The sequence below is a fragment of the Salmo salar genome, chromosome ssa11 (assembly GCF_905237065.1).
Source record: "Salmo salar chromosome ssa11, Ssal_v3.1, whole genome shotgun sequence".
Classification (NCBI taxonomy): Eukaryota; Metazoa; Chordata; class Actinopteri; order Salmoniformes; family Salmonidae; genus Salmo; species Salmo salar.
The window spans coordinates 37,939,094-37,962,750 of record NC_059452.1 but is presented as its reverse complement, the minus strand read 5'-3'; the positions used below and the strand labels follow the sequence as shown (position 1 = coordinate 37,962,750).

Below are 23,657 nucleotides of genomic sequence, written 5' to 3'. Positions count from 1 at the left end.
TAATGGTTCTACTCTTTATTAAAAGCTGCCATCCAGTACTGTGTTTTTATGGACCATATAGTTTTCTCTCTGGTTGGTGTGTGACCCAAGACGGCATCGCCTTCTACTGAGATATGCCATTATCACTGACCTGTTCCTTTTCCTTGGCTCAAGGACGGAGCCATTTTCATTTCACTTCCTGGTGCCTCATGATGTCCGAGGTCATGCAAGCTGTCTTAGTGTGTCACTGTGTTGATTTCACCGTGCCACCCTCATGGGGTCCTGTGATTGGCTGGAGCCCTGCTGGGATGGTTTCCATAGAGATGTAAAGGTCACGTGGTTGATAACGGTTACAGAGGATGATGGTACAGTACCCTAGCTCTGTGGTCGGTTTCTAAGGGCCCAATCCCCTCTCCCCTCTCCGCTCTCCCCTCTCTCCTCTGCTCTCTCTTCTCTGCTCTTCTCTCTCCTCTTCCCTCTCTGCTCCACACAAATAAACCAGAGATGATAGTACTGTGGTTCTGTCTCAATTAGCACACTATTCCCCATATAGTGCACTCCTTTTGACCAGACAAAATGAGTGCACTGTATAGGGTTGGCATCCTTTTCTCCATATTGTACATTACTTAGACCAGAGAAAATGAGTGCACTTTCACTATATAGGGAATAGGGTGCTATTTGACACTGGAACTCTGCTTCGAAGGGGTTCTGTGCTCTGTCTGTGAACACTACCAGTGCTCAGTGAGTGATTATTGTGGGGGAAAGGATCTTTTCATTGATCAATTTGCCTTCAGGCGGGCTGGCAGGTGGTTTATCCTCGGTATACATCAGGAACGGTGTAACATGGTTAGTGAGACAGAGAAGGGGATGAAAATATGAAATGATTGGAGGAAGAATCTCTAATGAATGTGTTGTGTAAAGAGCAGGGAAAGTCTGAGCTACAGAACCACACATAGCTCTAGAGGTTCAGAAACTCTCTCTCTCTCCCCTCTCTCTCTAGAATGAGGGCAGTGTGTTCCCTTGCTGTGGTTTGTGTGAAGCTACAGGATGTTGTGACCTTCATATCTCTCACCAGGCCTGCTGGGTGCATAAACACCCACCCTCCCACATCTAATACCCCCACACACCTCCATGACACCTCTATCCCACCTCCATCCCACCTCTGAACTCTCCCTGCTACCCTGTCCCAGGTGAGTCCCCTGTTCACCCTGCTACCCTGTCCCAGGAGAGTCCCCTGTTCACCCTCCCACCCTGTCCCAGGAGAGTCCCCTGTTCACCCTGCTACCCTGTCCCAGGAGAGTCCCCTGTTCACCCTCCCACCCTGTCCCAGGAGAGTCCCCTGTTCACCCTGCTACCCTGTCCCAGTAGTCCCCTGTTCACCCTGCTACCCTGTCCCAGGAGAGTCCCCTGTTCACCCTCCCACCCTGTCCCAGGAGAGTCCCCTGTTCACCCTGCTACCCTGTCCCAGGAGAGTCCCCTGTTCACCCTGCTACCCTGTCCCAGGAGAGTCCCCTGTTCACCCTGCTACATTGTCCCAGGAGAGTCCCCTGTTCACCCTGCTACCCTGTCCCAGTAGTCCCCTGTTCACCCTGCTACATTTTCCCAGGAGAGTCCCCTGTTCACCCTGCCACCCTGTCCCAGGAGAGTCCCCTGGACACCCTGCTACCCTGTCCCAGGAGAGTCCCCTGTTCACCCTGCTACATTGTCCCAGGAGAGTCCCCTGTTCACCCTGCTACCCTGTCCCAGTAGTCCCCTGTTCACCCTGCTACATTTTCCCAGGAGAGTCTCCTGTTCACCCTCCCACCCTGTCCCAGGAGAGTCTCCTGTTCACCCTCCCACCCTGTCCCAGGAGAGTCCCCTGTTCACCCTTCAATCCTGTCCCAGGAGAGTCCCCTGTTCACCCTGCTACCCTGTCCCAGGAGAGTCCCCTGTTCACCCTGCTACCCTGTCCCAGGAGAGTCCCCTGTTCACCCTTCTACCCTGTCCCAGGAGAGTCCCCTGTTCACCCTGCTACATTTTCCCAGGAGAGTCCCCTGTTCACCCTTCTACCCTGGCCCAGGAGAGTCCCCTGTTCACCCTCTACCCTGGCCCAGGAGAGTCCCCAGTTCACCCTGCTACCCTGGCCCAGGAGAGTCCCCTGTTCATCCTGCTACCCTGTCCCAGGAGAGTCCCCTGTTCATCCTGCTACCCTGTCCCAGGAGAGTCCCCTGTTCATCCTGCTACCCTGTCCCAGGAGAGTCCCCTGTTCCCCCTGCTACCCTGTCCCAGGAGAGTCCCCTGTTCACCCTTCTACCATGTCCCAGGAGAGTCCCCTGTTCACCCTGCTACCCTGGCCCAGTAGTCCCCTGTTCACCCTGTCCCAGGAGAGTCTCCTGTTAACCCTGCTACCATGTCCCAGGAGAGTCCCCTGTTCACCCTGCTACCCTGGCCCAGTAGTCCCCTGTTCACCCTGCCACCCTGTCCCAGGAGAGTCTCCTGTTCACCCTGCTACCCTGTCCCAGGAGAGTCCCCTGTTCACTCTTCTACCCTGTCCCAGGAGAGTCTCCTGTTCACCCTGCTACCCTGGACTGGTAGTCCCCTGTGATCTCTCTCTCGCTTGCTCTCTCTCCCCCACTCTCTCTCTTTCTCTCCCGCTCTCAATTTCAATTTCAATTTTAAAAATAAGGGCTTTATTGGCATGGGAAACATATGTTAACATTGCCAAAGCAAGTGAAGTAGATAATAAACAAAAGTGAAATAAACAATACAAATTAACAGAAAACATTACGCTCATACAAGTACACTCACACAAGCTAACGCGATCCTGCAGGTAGTTAATTCTCTCACGGCGCCCAGCCTAGCTGACGGGATCCTGCAGGTAGTTAATTCTCTCACTGCGCCCAGCCTAGCTGACGGGATCCTGCAGGTAGTTAATTCTCTCACTGCGCCCAGCCTAGCTGACGGGATCCTGCAGGTAGTTAATTCTCTCACTGCGCCCAGCCTAGCTGACGGGATCCTGCAGGTAGTTAATTCTCTCACGGCGCCCAGCCTAGCTGACGGGATCCTGCAGGTAGTTAATTCTCTCACTGCGCCCAGCCTAGCTGACGGGATCCTGCAGGTAGTTAATTCTCTCACGGCGCCCAGCCTAGCTGACGGGATCCTGCAGGTAGTTAATTCTCTCACTGCGCCCAGCCTAGCTGACGGGATCCTGCAGGTAGTTCATTCTCTCACTGCGCCCAGCCTAGCTGACGGGATCCTGCAGGTAGTTCATTCTCTCACTGCGCCCAGCCTAGCTGACGGGATCCTGCAGGTAGTTAATTCTCTCACGGCGCCCAGCCTAGCTGACGGGATCCTGCAGGTAGTTCATTCTCTCACTGCGCCCAGCCTAGCTGACGGGATCCTGCAGGTAGTTCATTCTCTCACTGCGCCCAGGATAGCTGACAAGATGCAGTGCAATCTCCCTTATTTTAACCACTTTTCCCCTCTGGCCTCCATTGATTTAGTCACCCTAATTCTGGCCATCCTATAAGGGTAAAAACTCCAATCACTTTTGAACAGATTATGATAGAGACATGAGGTTTGGACCATTGGTTTTCTTAGAGGATTATCTACACAAAATATGAGTATTTTGGATTGGACACCCTACTCTTTCTAACGGAATGGGAACTGTTCAGAGACAGACACCTCTGCATATTGCTGTTATGAAGTGGATTCCTACAGTATTCTATTACTGTGGTTTGTTTACCCAATCCTCATTAGTATTCTGGCATCACTCAGACTGGCGCAACAATGGAAACCTACTGCTCAGTTCATTATTAAGGTGGTCTGTCTGGGTTCACTGAAAAGGAGCTAACTTGCAGTGTTGAACTTATTTTCATTTGATGCATGATAACGGCTAGATGAGTACGTTGAACTTTCAGATTGGTGCGTTACATTTGGATGACAAATATGGCTTTTGTGTGATGATATTACACCCCTATTGTGGTAGCTGGCTGATGCATGGATGTAGAATTATGTCTTTGGAAGCAGTGACTGTTCCAGATGTTGCTTTATGTTCCTCCATTCTAAGTTTTCTGTGTGTGGAATAAATCTATGGTTTGCCCTTTAAAATCAGACACTAAGCTATTCCTGAGCAGACCAGAAGAAGGGTCATCTTTTCCCCCTTTTCTCTCTCTCTTCATCTCCATTCTAATTTACATTCTAGTCATTTAGCAGACACTCTTATCCAGAGAGACTTACAATTAGTGCATTCATCACTGTCCCACTCTTGGCAATAGTAACTGTGTCCACCTCTGGTGAAGGTGCCATCAATGTTGTAGTGTTGCTGCACAGTTTCATTCTCTCTAGGTTCAATATGTATCCCCTCCCACCTCTCCCTGTCTGTCTCTCTCTGTCTCTGATCTCTCTCCCTGTCTGGTCTCTCTGTCTCTGTCTCTCTCTCTCTCTCTGTCTCTCTGTCTCTCTGTCTCTGGCTCTGTCTCTCTCTGTCTCTCTCTGTCTCTGTCTGTCTCTATGTCTGTCTGAATTTATATTCAGATCCTTAGGCAGAGTAGCCTTCAGTAGTCTTCCTGGTTGGGTTGTTAGAATGGAGTGTAACTCATATATCTGTAAAGGGGTTGTGATTGTTTGCAGTACCCACTAAGCCTCATCCTGGCAGCCAGACACCACCACACCACAACCCTCCCCTGGCAGCCAGACAGCAGCACACCACAACCCTCCCTGGCAGCCAGACACCACCACACCACAACCCTCCCCTGGCAGCCAGACACCACCACACCACAACCCTCCCCTGGCAGCCAGACACCAGCACACCACAACCCTCCCTGGCAGCCAGACACCACCACAACACAACCCTCCCTGGCAGCCAGACACCACCACACCACAACCCTCCCTGGCAGTCAGACACCACCACACCACAACCCTCCCTGGCAGCCAGACACCACCACACCACAACCCTCCCTGGCAGCCAGACACTACCACAACCCTCCCAGGCAGCCAGACACCACCACAACCCAACACTCCCTGCAGCCAGACACCACCACAACCCTCCCTGGCAGCCAGACACCACCACACCACAACCCTCCCTGGCAGCCAGACACCACTACACCACAACCCTCCCTGGCAGCCAGACACCACCACACCACAACCCTCCCAGGCAGCCAGACACCACCACACCACAACCCTCCCTGGCAGCCAGACACCACCACACCACAACCCTCCCTGCAGCCAGACACCACCACAACCCTCCCTGGCAGCCAGACACCACCACACCACAACTCTCCCTGCAGCCAGACACCACCACACCACAACCCTCCCTGGCAGCCAGACACCACCACACCACAACCCTCCCTGGCAGCCAGACACCACCACACCACAACCCTCCCTGGCAGCCAGACACCACCACACCACAACCCTCCCAGGCAGCCAGACACCACCACAACCCAGCCCGCCCTGCAGCCAGACACCACCACAACCCAACCCGCCCTGCAGCCAGACACCACCACAACCCAACCCGCCCTGCAGCCAGACACCACCACACCACAACCCTCCCTGGCAGCCAGACACCCAGTAGGCCTGTGTGTGTGTGTGTGTGTGTGTGTGTGTGTGTGTGTGTGTGTGTGTGTGTGTGTGTGTGTGTGTGTGTGTGTGTGTGTGTGTGTGTGTGTGTGTGTGTGTGTGTGTGTGTGTGTGTGTGTGTGTGTGTGTGTGGAGGATGTAGTGGGGGTTGTAGGGGAGAGCAGGTCTTGAAACTGTTTGTCCTCTAACAAAGGTTGGAGTGTTTTGGAGAAGTGGTTTATTTCTGTCTGTTTGGACTGCATTTCTATTGTAACATGGTTGTAACATGGTTGTTGTAACATGCTGGTTGTAACGTGCTGGTTGTAACGTGCTGGTTGTAACGTGCTGGTTGTAACATGCTGGTTGTAACATGCTGGTTGTAACGTGCTGGTTGTAACATGCTGGTTGTAACGTGCTGGTTGTAACATGGTTGTTGTAACATGCTGGTTGTAACGTGCTGGTTGTAACATGGTTGTTGTAATGTGCTGGTTGTAACGTGCTGGTTGTAATGTGCTGGTTGTAACGTGCTGGTTATAACGTGCTGGTTGTAACATGCTGGTTGTAACATGGTTGTTGTAACATGGTTGTTGTAACATGGTTGTTGTAACGTGCTGGTTGTAACATGGTTGTTGTAACATGGTTGTTGTAATGTGCTGGTTGTAACGTGCTGGTTGTAACGTGCTGGTTGTAACGTGCTGGTTGTAACGTTCTGGTTGTAACATGGTTGTTGTAACGTTCTGGTTGTAACATGGTTGTTGTAACGTGCTGGTTGTAACATGCTGGTTGTAACATGGTTGTTGTAACATGGTTGTTTTAACGTGCTGGTTGTAACGTGCTGGTTGTAACGTGCTGGTTGTAATATGGTTGTAACATGGTTGTTGTAACGTGCTGGTTGTAACATGGTGGTTGTAACGTGCTGGTTGTAACGTTCTGGTTGTAACGTGCTGGTTGTAACATGCTGGTTGTAACGTGCTGGTTGTAACGTGCTGGTTGTAATGTGCAGGTTGTAACATGCTGGTTGTAACGTGCTGGTTGTAACGTGCTGGTTGTAACGTGCTGGTTGTAACATGCTGGTTGTAACGTGCTGGTTGTAACATGGTTGTAACATGGTTGTTGTAACGTGCTGGTTGTAACGTGCTGGTTGTAACGTGCTGGTTGTTGTAACGTGCTGGTTGTAACGTGCTGGTTGTTGTAACGTGCTGGTTGTAACGTGCTGGTTGTAACATGGTTGTTGTAACGTGCTGGTTGTAACGCGCTGGTTGTAACGCGCTGGTTGTAACATGCTGGTTGTAACGTGGTTGTTGTAACGTGCTGGTTGTAACGCGCTGGTTGTCACGTGCTGGTTGTAACATGGTTGTTGTAACGTGCTGGTTGTAACGTGCTGGTTGTAACATGCTGGTTGTAACATGCTGGTTGTAACATGGTTGTTGTAACGTGCTGGTTGTAACGTGCTGGTTGTAACATGGTTGTTGTAACATGGTTGTTGTAATGTGCTGGTTGTAACGTGCTGGTTGTAACGTGCTGGTTGTAACGTGCTGGTTGTAACGTGCTGGTTGTAACGTTCTGGTTGTAACATGGTTGTTGTAACGTTCTGGTTGTAACATGGTTGTTGTAACGTGCTGGTTGTAACGTGCTGGTTGTAACATGGTTGTTGTAACATGGTTGTTTTAACGTGCTGGTTGTAACGTGCTGGTTGTAACGTGCTGGTTGTAATATGGTTGTAACATGGTTGTTGTAACGTGCTGGTTGTAACATGGTGGTTGTAACGTGCTGGTTGTAACGTGCTGGTTGTAACGTGCTGGTTGTAACGTGCTGGTTGTAACGTGCTGGTTGTAACGTGCTGGTTGTAACGTGCTGGTTGTAACATGGTTGTTGTAACGTGCTGGTTGTAACGTGCTGGTTGTAACGTGCTGGTTGTAACGTGCTGGTTGTTGTAACGTGCTGGTTGTAACGTGCTGGTTGTAACATGGTTGTTGTAACGTGCTGGTTGTAACGTGCTGGTTGTAACATGGTTGTTGTAACGTGCTGGTTGTAACGCGCTGGTTGTAACGCACTGGTTGTAACGTGCTGGTTGTAACGTGCTGGTTGTAACGTGGTTGTTGTAACGTGCTGGTTGTAACGTGCTGGTTGTCACGTGCTGGTTGTAACATGGTTGTTGTAACGTGCTGGTTGTAACGTGCTGGTTGTAACATGCTGGTTGTAACATGGTTGTTGTAACGTGCTGGTTGTAACGTGCTGGTTGTAACATGGTTGTTTTAACGTGCTGGTTGTAACGTGCTGGTTGTAACATGGTTGTTGTAACGTGCTGGTTGTAACATGGTTGTTGTAACGTGCTGGTTGTAACGTGCTGGTTGTAACATGGTTGTTGTAACGTGCTGGTTGTAACGCGCTGGTTGTTACGTGCTGGTTGTAACGTGCTGGTTGTAACGTGGTTGTTGTAACGTGCTGGTTGTAACGTGCTGGTTGTAACGTGCTGGTTGTAACGTGCTGGTTGTAACATGGTTGTTGTAACGTGCTGGTTGTAATGCGCTGGTTGTTACGTGCTGGTTGTAACGTGCTGGTTGTAACGTGGTTGTTGTAACGTGCTGGTTGTAACGTGCTGGTTGTAACGTGCTGGTTGTAACATGGTTGTTGTAACGTGCTGGTTGTAACGTGCTGGTTTAACGTGCTGGTTGTAACGTGCTGGTTGTAACATGGTTGTTGTAACGTGCTGGTTGTAACGTGCTGGTTGTAACATGGTTGTTGTAACGTGCTGGTTGTAACATGGTTGTTGTAACGTGCTGGTTGTAACGTGCTGGTTGTAACATGCTGGTTGTAACGTGCTGGTTGTAATGTGCTGGTTGTAACGTGCTGGTTGTAACATGGTTGTTGTAACGTGCTGGTTGTAACGTGCTGGTTGTAACATGCTGGTTGTAACATGGTTGTTGTAACGTGCTGGTTGTAACGTGCTGGTTGTAACATGGTTGTTGTAACGTGCTGGTTGTAACGTGCTGGTTATAATGTGCTGGTTGTAACATGGTTGTTGTAACGTGCTGGTTGTAACGTGCTGGTTATAATGTGCTGGTTGTAACATGGTTGTTGTAACGTGCTGGTTGTAACGTGCTGGTTGTAACGTGCTGGTTGTAACGTGCTGGTTGTAACATGCTGGTTGTGTGCTTCAAGGTCATAAAGCCCTGTATTCCATCCTCATACTGAACTAGATACCACGCTGCACACTGGACTTGGTAAAGGGCCAATGCCATTGTAACAAAGGGAAAGTTGCGCCCCAGTCAGCACTCTCAAAGTGAGGGTGTAAATGGAGCCTCTGTAATCAATTTAGGGAAATTAGAGGACAGCTTCTAATGACAGCATCTTAACGGTATCTCTGATCAGCCCTTTAACAAGGTGAAAGGGAAATCAACTGGATATCACTTAGGAGTTTCTTATCTAAAGGACCATTTGGGGGTTTCTACTCCTAAACCAGTCTTTACAGAACGTTCACTCTGCCGGAGGGAAAATGAGCATCCAAAAGACATCATCATTGAAGGGGTGCTATAATCCATACAGTAATTGTGAAAAACTTGGCATTCAGTCATCTTTACAGTGTGTTGTATTATAGCCTACTGTGAATGTATTGTCACACAAACACAGAGTATTGGGTTAGAATGTTATGCACTTGTTTATAATGTCTATTTATGGTTGTCAACTTTCTGTGTAATGATATGAAACTATCTTCAAATGAATCTGGGTGATCCCAGTAGGCCTGTGTGTGTGTGTGTGTGTGTGTGTGTGTGTGTGTGTGTGTGTGTGTGTGTGTGTGTGTGTGTGTGTGTGTGTGTGTGTGTGTGTGTGTGTGTGTGTGTGTGTGTGTGTGTGTGTGTGTGTGTGTGTGTGTGTGTGTGTGCTGCACTGTGTGGTAAGGGATCTGTGTTATCTCACACACCCATTGACGTGTGCCTCATTGACTTAATTTGCATATAGCGCTACAGAAATCAATTCAACTGTCACCTCACCTCCCCCACCCTTCTCACCCCAGAGAGGAGAGGACTTGTCTCCAGTCCCCTTCCAAAAGGACTGGGAAGGTAGGCTGGTCCCAGATCTGTAGCTGGTCCCATATCTCCTCAGACTAAGAATATAAAATACTTCCATTGTCATGCCAGAATATCATTGTGACTGTCATTGTCATTCCCTTCCATATGTATAGATGTGTTATGTGTACATACAATATTAAAATGGTTGTGGCTAAAGCATACAGATCTGGGACCAGGCTACCTCCTCAGTCCCCTGTCCTGTACTGCAGCAGAGTCAGATCTGGGACCAGGCTACCTCCTCAGTCCCCTGTCCTGTACTGCAGCAGAGTTAGATCTGGGACCAGGCTACCTCCTCAGTCCCCTGTCCTGTACTGCAGCAGAGTCAGATCTGGGACCAGGCTACCTCCTCAGTCCCCTGTCCTGTACTGCAGCAGAGTCAGATCTGGGACCAGGCTACCTCCTCAGTCCCCTGGCTGGTTGTCTCAGAGTCAGATCTGGGACCAGGCTACCTCCTCAGTCCCCTGTCCTGTACTGCAGCAGAGTCAGATCTGGGACCAGGCTACCTCCTCAGTCCCCTGTCTGGTTGTCTCAGAGTCAGATCTGGGACCAGGCTACCTCCTCAGTCCCCTGTCTGGTTGTCTCAGAGTCAGATCTGGGACCAGGCTACCTCCTCAGTCCCCTGTCTGGTTGTCTCCGAGTCAGATCTGGGATCAGACTCCTGGACAGTGAGTACAGCCACTGTGACTGTCACTAGAGTGGAGCATCCTGGGAAGTGTCCTGTCAGCTCCTCCTGAATCAGTGTCCTGTCAGCTCCTCCTGAATCAGTGTCCTGTCAGCTCCTCCTGAATCAGTGTCCTGTCAGCTCCTCCTGAATCAATGTCCTGTCAGCTCCTCCTGAATCAGTGTCCTGTCAGCTCCTCCTGAATCAGTGTCCTGTCAGGAAGACCATGTCGTGTCTTTGGCATCATTAAAGTGAAGACTGTTATTTTATCAAATCAACTCTCTGTAATTATTATTACGTGATTAAACTAATCATGTAAATGTAATTAACTAGGAAGTCGGGGCACCAAGGAAAATCTTCAGATTACAAAGTTATCATTTTTCTACTATAACTTTTCAGATATTTTAATATCTGATCAATTAGTCTTCTAATTAATGATTTATTCTTTACCTCATGTTAGTCTCATTCCAAATGTCGTAAATTGTTGGTTATCTGCACGAACCCAGCCTTCACTATGAATCATCCATATATAAATTGTCTTAATCATTTATTTACTAACTAACAAAATAATCCCAGAAATGCATAAACAAACAAACAAAGTAGATATGGTTACAAGGAAATGATAGGGGATGTGCCCTAATGGGCTTAACTGGTATGGCGGCTTGGTAAACAAAGGGACTGAGAAGGGCGCGAAAGACAAAAGACACTACACAGTTGATAATTATAGTAATTGAAATGCTAATCCTTTGCGCATGAACGCTCTCATTCGGGAATAATTGCAATCAATATATATATTTCCGCTCAGTGTGTCGTCGTGATCTCTGTTGGAATCATCCGTCTTTCTGTTGGAAAGTTCATCTGAACTTCTCTTTGCGTCCCTGGAGTCTTTCGTGGTTAGAATGGATACTTCAGAGTCCCATTCAGAAATGTTCTTATAGAATAGATGTTTCGGCAGTTGTCGGTCTTCACATTCCAGGTCGACATAAATTCTAGCTGCAGACTAGTAATTAGTATCGAAGATTTGCTCTTATTCTGTCGGTATCGATAGTCTCAGAGTTGAACCATTTCCACCAGTGTAGCCAATGCTCCACGTGGTTTGGTTAGGAATTCAACAACCGTTATAACCTTAGCTCCCTCAGATGACCGAGGAATGCATGGTCTCTACTCAAACCTTAGCCCTCTCGGTAATGGAGCTACGCTTGGTCTCTACTCAAACCTTAGCCCTCTCGGTAATCGAGGTATGCATGGTCTCTACTCAAACCTTAGCCCTCTCGGTAATCGAGGTATGCATGGTCTCTACTCAAACCTTAGCCCTCTTGGTAATGGAGCTACGCTTGGTCTCTACTCAAACCTTAGCCCTCTCGGTAATCGAGGTATGCATGGTCTCTACTCAAACCTTAGCCCTCTCGGTAATCGAGGTATGCATGGTCTCTACTCAAACCTTAGCCCTCTCGGTAATCGAGGTATGCATGGTCTCTACTCAAACCTTAGCCCTCTCGGTAATCGAGGTATGCATGGTCTCTACTCAAACCTTAGCCCTCTCGGTAATCGAGGTATGCATGGTCTCTACTCAAACCTTAGCCCTCTCGGTAATCGTGGTCTGCAGGGTCTCAAGATCATTTCTCTAGGTGGGTGTTTTATTCGGAACAGCAGAAAAGGCTGTCCCATGATGCAAGATCAATGTCTTTGCTCATGGGGCGGGCCAATGACTTTGTTAACTTTAAAGGGAATTGGATTCTCTTTCATTAAACAGTTTAAAATCACATTACATAATTTCACAAATAGTGTCATCTTTACTCATTCATTTTATACAATAACTAGATGCATATCTCATAACGGAGACTCTTGTATAAACAGAGTTATGGTAATGTGGCTGTATTGTCTCTCAATGAGGTCACAAACATTAAACAAAATGGACCGGTCGTAGCTGGATTCCCCACCGACCGTTTACACATTCTCCAAAACATGGACATTGTTCAGTTCTCAAGTTCTGTGATGTAGAAGTTCCTTTGTTCTACTGTGAAGCTTTCTCTCTCTATACTGCATGAGGGAGAGAGTCTCCTCCAGGAATTTACGACCTGAGATAACAGAACCTGGGTGTAAGAGGGAGAGAGGGGGAAGGCACTCGCTATACCCAAAGAGGGCCACGTCATGACAACCGGAAGACCAAAAAGTGAATGAATAAATGACAGGTCAGGATGTTATAGCCCATCTCTGTCAACAGTTTGACTAGGTGGAGCTATGTGCATATCAACAGTGTTGTTTTAACCAATGGGCTGGGTTCCAGGCTTGCAGCTGTTGCTTGTCTCAACCTGCTGGGGTGTTGCCACCCTGGTCTGCAGGACAAGAGGACAAAACCACAGTGCTCAGTTTGTGACATCCTCCCAGACCACTGTGTTATCTACACCTCAGTGGTCACTGGCACTGCCCTCTACTCTCCCCACCAATCTGTGTAGGAACATTCAGCCTCTCCTCCAGCCAAATGAATACATTAAAATGACTAGGAGGGTTTGGCCACACACACAACAATTGTTTCCATGTGGTTTGCAAAGCAGTTGGATGCCTTTTTTGCTTATTCTTTTCAAGTAGTTCACGTGTCTCAAATCCCTTGTCTCAAATGTACTATCCACCACCACTGTCACTCTGTCCTTTTATTGAAGACAATCTGCTTCCTGTATATAGTGGAAGGAAAAGAAAGGAAGCTGAAAAACAGAGGGAAAGGCGGCGAGTTAGAGGTGAATAGAAGACGCGGTGAATATATGAGAGGTTGAGCGCCCTGTCGCACCAACCCTGGCAGTGTCACGTCTCAGTCCTGGCTGCTCAGAGATGGCACCGCTGGCTGGCTGGGGAATAAATAGACTGTGGAAATGAGGTCTGTATCTTGTTTGTGTGTTTGCAGAGATGCCCAGAGAGGGACAGGGCTCAGTCAGCCTGTTCCTGTAAGCTCCTGTCCCACGGTCAGAAATGTTATGCATCATAATCACAGCTGTCTTTGTTCCTATTGGAAACCATTACCTCTTCACTTTGCACATGGCTAACCTTTCCGTTTTGGAGTTGTCAGTAATTGTTTCACCATATTTGAATGTAGAGGGACAATGGCATACTGTACTGTAGCATAATTGTTGATATTGATACCTCCGTCATAAGAATATGGACCAATATAGGAGTCGGGAATGGTGAATAGTTCATTAGGCCCACACGTCCAAAGAAAGGGGTTGTTTTGTTTCGTTAACCTCCATTTGCCAGATATTGAACTGCCCACCCACCATTATACAGTCTGTTAGACTCCAGATACAGTACTATGGTCCATGATACAGACCTCTCTACAGTCTGTTAGACTCCAGATATGGTCTATGGTCCATGTCACAGTAACTTTAGAACTGTTAGCATGCAGCTTGTCTTTGTGCATCAGCAGTGTGGGGACAAAGAGCTGTAATTGTCATTCACAGGTCATTCAGTAGCCAGACCTCAGAGTCTGTAGCACTGTGCTAACAGGCACCAACTGAACTACAGCAGCCAGACCTCAGTCTACAGCACTGTGCTAACAGGCACCAACTGAACTACAGCAACCAGGCCTCAGAGTCTGTAGCACTGTGCTAACAGGCACCGACTGAACTACAGCAGCCAGACCTCAGAGTCTGTAGCACTGTGCTAACAGGCACCGACTGAACTACAGCAGCCAGACCTCAGAGTCTGTAGCACTGTGCTAACAGGCCTCTGACTGAACTACAGCAGCCAGACCTCAGAGTCTACAGCACTGTGCTAACAGGCACCAACTGAACTACAGCAGCCAGACCTCAGAGTCTGTAGCACTGTGCTAACAGGCACCAACTGAACTACAGCAGCCAGACCTCAGAGTCTGTAGCACTGTGCTAACAGGCACCAACTGAACTACAGTAACGTCAGACAATTAGAGGGACAGTGATTGTCCTCAGGAAGACAGAACAACAGTTTAAATTACATTTTCCAGTTTTGCCATCAAGGCCCTTTTCCTTATTCCTCTCATCTCTCTCCTCTCTCTCCCCTCTTCCTTGTCTCCCTAGTGCCCACTATCCCATATACCCAATCTCTCCTTCTCTCTCTACTCTTCCCCTCTCTCTCCTCTCTCCTAACATTCCCTCACCCCTGTTCTCTCTGTCCCATATGCTTTTCTCTTTATTCCATTATAGCTCTCTACTCGCCCCTCTCTGTCCTCTCCTTTCCTCTCTTCTGTGGCTGTGTCCCATATGCTCAGCTGTCTCAGAGCAGGTGACAAACTGCAGGTGGACCCCACACCTCCGCTCCAGACCAGCCCCCGTCCAGCAGACCAGAGGGGGGTCAGGAAAGGAAGATTTCTCTCATGTTGGAATGGCGACAGGCAGTAGATCCTGGGTTCTCTCATAGTGGTAAAACATTTATTGGGCCTTTAGCCTGATATCTATCTGTTTTTTCACATTTATTTATAGAGTGACTTTGAAATTAAACCAGCACTTACTCTCAAATAACATCAAAACATGTTAAGTGCAGGCTCAAATGAATGAAGTGTGAAGGGGGTGTATAATGTGTAATGAATAAAGGTTTTAAACTGTTTATCAACCTCCCTCTCAGTTATGAAGACGGTCTGTCTTGGAACCCAGTTATATGGACATGTAATATGAATTGTCTGAGGGTATCGGTGACATTTCAGAATGCAATGAAAACAAGTGGCTGTCGATATTGGCATTTCACTGAGCTTATGCATGTTTATGATATCCCATTATAATTGTAATTTAACGGTGGGAAAATGTCTGGGAAAAAAATGTTTTTAGATTACTTTTGTTCGATGCAGAGTTTGAGAAATGTTATGCCCGAGGGGTCAGTGTGTGAAATTGTTAAAGCCAAAGCCTCTGCTGGGTATGTAAAACAATCCCTCTCTGTGTGTGGGTATGTAAAACAATCCCTCTCTGTGTGTGGGTATGTAAAACAATCCCTCTCTGTGTGTCTGGGTATTGTAAAACAATCCCTCTCTGTGTGTGGGTATGTAAAACAATCCCTCTCTGTGTGTGTGGGTATTGTAAAACAATCCCTCACTGTGTGTGTGGGTATTGTAAAACAATCCCTCTCTGTGTGTGGGTATGTAAAACAATCCCTCTCTGTGTGTGTGGGTATTGTAAAACAATCCCTCTCTGTGTGTGTGGGTATTGTAAAACAATCCCTCTCTGTGTGTGGGTATGTAAAACAATCCCTCTCTGTGTGTGTGGGTATTGTAAAACAATCCCTCTCTATGTGTGTGGGTATTGTAAAACAATCCCTCTCTGTGTGTGTGGGTATGTAAAACAATCCCTCTGTGTGTGTGTGGGTATTGTAAAACAATCCCTCTCTGTGTGTGTGGGTATTGTAAAACAATCCCTCTCTGTGTGTGTGTGAGTATTTTAAAACAATCCCTCTCCGTGTGTGTGGGTATGTAAAACAATCCCTCTCTCTGTGTGTGTGGGTATTGTAAAACAATCCCTCTCTGTGTGTGTGGGTATTGTAAAACAATCCCTCTCTGTGTGTGTGGGTATGTAAAACAATCCCTCTCTGTGTGTGTGGGTATGTAAAACAATCCCTCTCTGTGTGTGTGGGTATTGTAAAACAATCCCTCTCTGTGTGTGTGTGGGTATTGTAAAACAATCCCTCTCTGTGTGTGTGGGTAATGTAAAACAGTCCTGATCTCTGTGTGTGTGGGTATTGTAAAACAATCCCTCTCTGTTTTGTGTGGGTATGTAAAACCATCCCTCTCTGTGTGTGTGGGTATTGTAAAACAATCCCTCTCTGTGTGTGTGGGGGTATTGTAAAACAATCCCTCTCTGTGTGTGTGGGTATTGTAAAACAATCCCTCTGTGTGTGTGGGTAATGTAAAACAGTCCTGATCGCTCTGTGTGTGGGTATTGTAAACCATCCCTCTCTGTGTGTGTGGGTATTGTAAAACAATCCCTCTATGTGTGTGTGGGTATTGTAAAACAATCCCTCTCTGTGTGTGTGGGTATTGTAAAACAATCCCTCTATGTGTGTGTGGGTATTGTAAAACAATCCCTCTCTGTGTGTGTGGGTATGTAAAACAATCCCTCTCTGTGTGTGTGGGTATTGTAAAATAATCCCTCTCTGTGTGTGTGGGTATGTAAAACAATCCCTCTCCGTGTGTGTGGGTATTGTAAAACAATCCCTCTCTGTGTGTGTGGGTATTGTAAAACAATCCCTCTCTATGTGTGTGGGTTTTGTAAAACAGTCCAGATCTGTGTGTGGGTATTGTAAAACAGTCCAGATCTGTGTGTGTGTGGGTATTGTAAAACAGTCCTGATCTCTGTGTGTGTGTGGGTATTGTAAAACAGTCCTGATCTCTGTGTGTGTGTGTGTGTGTGGGTATTGAGTAGAAGTACCTGGTGTTAAAACAAATCAAGTGATCTGTGTCAGTTTAACGTGTGGTACAAGGCAGTTTTAGTAGACAGGATACTTGTCTGTGGGATCTTGATGATCTTGATGATCTTAACAATGATTTTCAACGTTTAGTATTAAAAAGTGTGTGTGTGTGTGTGTGTCTGGATGCACCCACCTTGCCAGGTGAAACATGCAGCAGGTGATGTGACAGGCTTGCAAATCTTTAGAAATGAATAAAAGAACGCCCCAGACAGATGTGTAGAGGATGTTTGGGGACATGCTGAGAATGGAGAGAAGGAGGGAGGGAGGGACTAGTGCCAACCTCACAGCCGGACGGCCATCTTAGGGCTGTTATCACTGCCAGTTTGTTTGTGACACCTGAACCAGATGTCTCTCTCGCTCTCTGTGACATTAGTTCTTTAAAACGATTTGAAGTAAAAAAAAAACCGACAGGTTTAATAAGATTTTATAATAGACATCAAGATGTTTTTAATGCATGTACATGATTCAGAGGACATTTCATACAATTTCAGCCCTTTGGTCACATTAGCTTCACTCTAGTATACACACTAGGTAATTCAACTGTGAATTACAGCTTGAGTGAATGTGCTTTAAGACTGAAATGTGTTTGACATGAAATGAGGTGGGAAGCATCAACATTTCTATTCAGGTGATGAAAAGGGTTTTAGATTGTCAGTGGCTCCTGCAGTGTAAGGATTCTGATTGCTATTCTCTCTTCAAAGAACTCACTTCTGATCCCAGGCCAAATGGAAAAAGTCTTTGAATGGTTTTGCTCTAAATGGAAAGAAAATGACACACTTTCACTCTGAAACTTTGTGCAACTTTAAAATGATCCCTCCATGGCTGAAGTAGCCAGCATTGACCCCTTGCTTCCCTTTCCGCTCTATTCCAGATGAGACGAACTACGACGCCTCTGGTTCTTCTGATGTACCCAATGACACAACAGCCTCCGCCCATCCCATTCACCCATTGGCCGGCTTGCTGTTGGTGGATGAGGAGCCTTTATCAGTCGTCCAACCAGATGGCAGGGCTGTGTCAGAGGGGGTGGGGCTGAGAGAGCAGCCTGCCTTCTCCTCCATACTGACCCTGCTGGCGGACAAACACCCACTGAGCTTGGTCCGATCCAAGGCCTCGCCAACCATCACCAAGGACAACAACCAAACCAGCCAGTGGCCTTCGGTTGCTCCCTTCTCCTCTTCTTCAACTGTGGAGCCGAGCAGAGACCTGTCTGACAGCTCAGGTTTGACTCCCAGCATGCTTCACCAGACCAAGGCGTCATCAATTACCAAGGCGTCATCAATGTCAGTGTCATCAGTGGCGTCCTTCATGACTGGGGATTGGAGGGCAGTGTCATCATCAGCACATACATTGTTCTCATCATCATCAACAATATTATCATCATCATCATCATCAGCAATGTCATCACCATCATCACCTCCATCACCATCATCAGCAGCAATGTCATCACCATCATCACCATCACTATCATCAGCAGCAATGTCATCACCATCATCACCACCATCATCATCATCATTAGCAATGTCATCATCATCATCATCATTAGCAATGTCATCATCATCATCATCAGCATCATCACCACCATCATCATCAGCAGCATCATCACCATCACCAGCATCATTATCTGAATGGTTAATAAAAACAGCCTTTGCTTTATCCTATGACATCTCAAGCCCGTCTAACCCTGTCAGTGTGACACAAACTGCCTCATCAGTGTCATCTGTGTTATCTCTGAATAAAACATCATTGAATCCCCCAATCCAATCCAGCATTAGTTTAGATGTAGATATATTTACAGTCACAAAGAGCTTACCACTTCCCCTCTCTGACTCCACTCACCAATCACTGACTAGAGGAGTGGCACAAAGGACAACATCGTCAAACAAAATAGACACCAGCCCTTTCACAACATGGAAACCAGCAAAGACAGAACCAAACCATTCCACCTCTACTAGTGTTACCTCTGGAAACGTCCCTTTCACCATTTCAGCCAGAACCATCAGATCCTCAGACAGCCACAGAACCAGGACTGTTTTCACTAACAACAGAGAGACAAGCTCTTTACTTCTCTCCTCTCGTGTCCAGGACAGTCAAGCTGATCAAAGCCAACAGGGAGTTTTACAAACTGTCCGCTCAGCATTGCTGTCACCTCCACCTACTCCCCCACAAGGATATTTAGTTCCTGGTCTCATCACAGGGGAAAATATCAGTGCAACACCAAACAGGGCGAATAGAGATAAGACATGGACAGGTAGTCAGATGGCTTTTATAAGAAGCGCCTGGCCTGTAGCAGTTACCTCAGTGCATTCTCATGCTGTAGATTCAAGTGTATCGCCGGCTGTGACGACCAGAATATCGGCAACATATTTCCCTATCTCAACTAACACCTTACCAACCTTGTCAGGTACCGACTCACCCCGCTCAGACACCACAGTGGCTAAGTTAACAGGCTCTTACTGGAGCACAGCATCTCCTCAGAGCTCAACATATCCCAGTGATTTAGTAACAGCCACAGGGCACACCAGCTCAAGCGCTCCTGTCCCCAATAGGAGTAATGATGAGGGAGGAAGAGCAGGAGGGGAAGTCAGCTTGGATTCAACTGCTCAGACAAGAAGTCACCCCCTCAGTGACTACACTCTCAGTTCTGTATCTGGAACACTGAGTGACTCCACTCTCAGTTCTGTATCTGGAACACTGAGTGACTCCACTCTCAGTTCTGTATCTGGAACACTGAGTGACTCCACTCTCAGTTCTGTATCTGGAACACTGAGTGACTCCACTCTCAGTTCTGTATCTGGAACACTGAGTGACTCCACTCTCAGTTCTGTCTCTGGAACACTGAGTGACTCACCCATGTCTTCTAGTAGCATAACCTTTGGAGATGCAGGATTGACCCCTCTAACCTCGCTGACTCCTTCCTTGAATTCTGACACAGGCCTGATGTCACTTCCTGTCACTGATCCATCAACTTTAGCTCAGCACCTGACGCTGGCGTTAACCTCTCCCACCCTGCATGCTAGTCCCTCAACAGTACCCCAGGATCCCCAATTCACCCTCTCCATCATCCTGACCACCAAGCACCCTTACTTTAACCCAACGGTCTCTAGTCTCCACAGAACTGATGATGCACCGACCCAGTCTGGCTCTAGAGGAACCACATCTACACACAGACCTGTAGTGCTGTTAGCGACGCCTCGCGCTCCCTCACCATCAGCGACCCAGTTTCAAACAAGGCCATTGTATATTTCTGTTAGCACAGGGTCTGAGGTAGGTTCCCCTGATATGGCCCCTGAAATGGCCCTCCATAAGTCACCTGAAATGTCCCCTGTAAATTCCTCTGAAATGTCAACTGAAATGTTCTCTGAAATGTCCCCTGAAATGTCCCTTGTAACGTCCCCTGATACAGCAGAGAGAGCCTTGTCCTCAACATGGACATCACTGTTTGTCGGCTCACCCGATCCTACTGCGACAGGCGAGACAGATCACATTTTTCAAACACACCCCACAGCCCAGGTTCACTCCACAGCCCAGGTTCACTCCACAGCCCAGGTCCACTCCACAGCCCAGGTCCACTCCACAGCCCAGGTCCACTCCACAGCCCAGGTCCACTCCACAGCCCAGGTTCACTCCACAGCCCAGGTCCACTCCACAGCCCAGGTCCACTCCACAGCCCAGGTCCACTCCACAGCCCAGGTCCACTCCAGTTCACCTGAACATCTGACACCACTTGATGCTTCTGCTGATATTACATACACGCCTGCTGAGAACACTGCATCTCAGCCAAATACAGAGACTGGCTCAGTTTTGCCCCTTTCTGCTATAGTTGAGGATTCCTCCACTTACATCACAGATCTAAGTGTTCATGTTTACAAGGGAACACCCCCATTAATGGGTTCTCCAACACCCTCCTCTTATGTTACAGAGGACTCCTTGATTTCCAGAGGGACCGACTCTGAAGGCTCTCCTTATCCACGCCCCACTGATATCCCTGCATATGTTAATACTGCTGAGGCTGTACCAACTCCTCTTAAACTTGTCTCCCACAGAAAGAAAACTACAATAAGGGGAACAGATGTTCTCTCTACAATGTCAGAAAGTCCCACCGTCATGAGGGACCCTACTCCGTCACAGACACCATTAATAAATGAGCATACTTATCTTCCTCACTGGAACTCAGTGGAACTCAATGGACATAGTAGGTATCTTTCTCTAGCACCTGTCTCCTCTCACTCACCTGACAGAGCATTCTCCCCTGGTGCATCTACACTGATGTCAAATGGGAGTGAGGAGACCTTTGTTGGACACACATCTGTCACATATTCTAAAGTGACACCATTACCCAAGCCCTGGAGTTTGACACCAGCCAATCTGATGGCTTCTATATCCTCCACTACACAGAAGAGAACCACGGAGAACAACACTCCCCTGTCAGAGGGGGTAACATCAGCATTATCAGTGTCCATGCCAGAGAACAACACTCCCCTGTTAGAGGGGGTAACATCAGCATTATCAGTGTCCATGCCAGAGAACAACACTCCCCTGTTAGAGGGGGTAACCCCAGCATTATCAGTGTCCATGCCAGAGAACAACACTCCCCTGTTAGAGGGGGTAACATCAGCATTATCAGTGTCCATGCCAGAGAACAACACTCCCCTGTTAGAGGGGGTAACATCAGCATTATCAGTGTCCATGCCAGAGAACAACACTCCCCTGTTAGAGGGGGTAACATCAGCATTATCAGTGTCCATGCCAGAGAACAACTCTCCCCTGTTAGAGGGGGTAACATCAGCATTATCAGTGTCCATGCCAGAGAACAACTCTCCCCTGTTAGAGGGGGTAACATCAGCATTATCAGTGTCCATGCCAGAGAACAACTCTCCCCTGTTAGAGGGGGTAACATCAGCATTATCAGTGTCCATGCCAGAGAACAACTCTCCCCTGTTAGAGGGGGTAACATCAGCATTATCAGTGTCCATGCCAGAGAACAACTCTCCCCTGTTAGAGGGGGTAACATCAGCATTATCAGTGTCCATGCCAGAGAACAACACTCCCCTGTTAGAGGGGGTAACATCAGCATTATCAGTGTCCATGCCAGAGAACAACACTCCCCTGTTAGAGGGGGTAACATCAGCATTATCAGTGTCCATGCCAGAGAACAACACTCCCCTGTTAGAGGGGGTAACATCAGCATTATCAGTGTCCATGCCAGAGAACAACACTCCCCTGTTAGAGGGGGTAACCCCAGCATTATCAGTGTCCATGCCAGAGAACAACACTCCACTGTTAGAAGGGGTAACATCAGCATTATCAGTGTCCATGCCAGAGAACAACACTCCCCTGTTAGAAGGGGTAACATCAGCATTATCAGTGTCCATGCCAGAGAACAACACTCCTCTGTTATCATCATTATCGTCATCATCATCTTCATCACCATCTTCATCATTATCATCATCTTCATCACCATCAGCAATATCTTCATCACCATTGTCTTCATCATCTTCAGCCTTGTTATCAATGACATCGTCATCATCTGTCGTGTCACACCAATCTCACATCAGCAGTGTGTCCAGTCTCACCACAGCTCCCAGTCTGTCCTCCCTCTCCATGGAACGTTCTGATTCAACATCATCATCCACTTCTGGGTTGAGTTTGAGTGTGATGTCACCATCCCCATCAAGTCTCTTCCCCTCCACTGGTATGACGTCATCACCCTCTGCCCTTTTGTCACCTGCTCTTACATCATCATCCTCTGCCCTCATGTCCCGTGGTGTGACTTCATCACCCAGCGCCCTGGCATCCAGTGTGACATCATCATCCACTGTCCGCTTGACCACTGGTATGATGTCATCTTCCTCCGCACTCATATCTCGCGGTGTTACATCATCATTAATCGCCCTGGCATCCAGTGTGACATCATCATTCCCCTCCCATCTCTCAGAGGAAGTGAGTGTGACTTCTGTTCTTGTTACAGAGACAGCGATGGAGGAGTTAACCGTGGGAACATCCAGAGAGACAGGGGTTCATTTCCCCAAAGACAACGAGACCAGATTATCCCAAACAGGGAACCTCACCTTAGCCGACAGGCCTGCACTCACCACATCACAGGTGTCACCTTTGACCCCTCAAGAGGACACAACGACCGCATCCCTCCAGCTCACGACCGTGACCACCACAACCATAGCTTCAACCACAACCACAACACAGCCAATCACAGAGAGCCCAACCACGACAACAACACGCAGAACCACCACTGCTCCACCCTCCAGGAGGACACTGTCACCTCCAATCCCAAAGACCAAACCCAGAGGGACGACCACCCTGTTCCCCTTCACCACCACCACGGAGGCTCCCCCTCGGCAGTGCAACGTCACAGAGAAGATCTGGGTTAAAACAAGTAAGAGACACCTACAATATTTGAACAACTCAAGAAAAACGAATACCATGATCATTTTCTCAACAGGTTGTTACATTGTTGGTCGTAGTTGGGGTTATGGTTGTAATTACAGAGATATATAGTTGAGTATATATAGTTATATTTTCCAAATAGAATATGCCTTCCCTCTCTCTTCTCCACCCTGCTTCCTCCTCCCTCTCTCTTTCTCTCGCTCTCCCACCCCCCTCTCTCTCTCTCTCTCTCTCTCTCTCTCTCTCTCACCCTCTCATATTTTTCTCTCTACAGTTCTCACCATCCATGTGAGAAGGAACCGCCTGGACAGCATCCAGAGACAGAACCTGCGTAGAGGGCTGACCCAGGCTCTGAGTAGAGCTCTGAATGACACCACTGCCCAGGCTCAGGTCAGTAGGACTCACACCTACTCTCTCTCTCTCTCTCTCTCTCTCTCTCTCTCTCTCTCTCTCTCTCTCTCTCTCTCTCTCTGTATCACTCTCTCTCTCTGTATCACTCTCTCTCTCTCGCTCTCTCTGTATGTATCTCTCTCTCTCGCTCTCTCTGTATGTATCTCTCTCTGTATCTCTCTGTATCTCTCTCTCTCTCGCTC

At 47.9% G+C, this 23,657-nt stretch overlaps 1 protein-coding gene across 4 annotated transcripts in view; it reads left to right on the top strand.

The window, feature by feature from the left end:
• LOC106562743 (UPF0606 protein KIAA1549L) overlaps positions 1-23,657 on the top strand; it is a 137,810-nt gene that overhangs the window by 25,599 nt on the left and 88,554 nt on the right. For 2 of the 4 annotated variants that reach the window (XM_045689492.1, XM_045689494.1), the window contains exons 1-2: positions 20,261-23,053; positions 23,339-23,454. In XM_045689492.1, the coding sequence (XP_045545448.1) occupies positions 20,548-23,053; positions 23,339-23,454 (2,622 nt within the window). In that variant the 5' untranslated portion in view covers positions 20,261-20,547. Of the gene's footprint in view, positions 1-17,533; positions 17,882-20,260; positions 23,054-23,338; positions 23,455-23,657 lie in introns of those variants that run through there. The other 2 variants (XM_045689495.1, XM_045689493.1) reach the window with 2 other exon arrangements.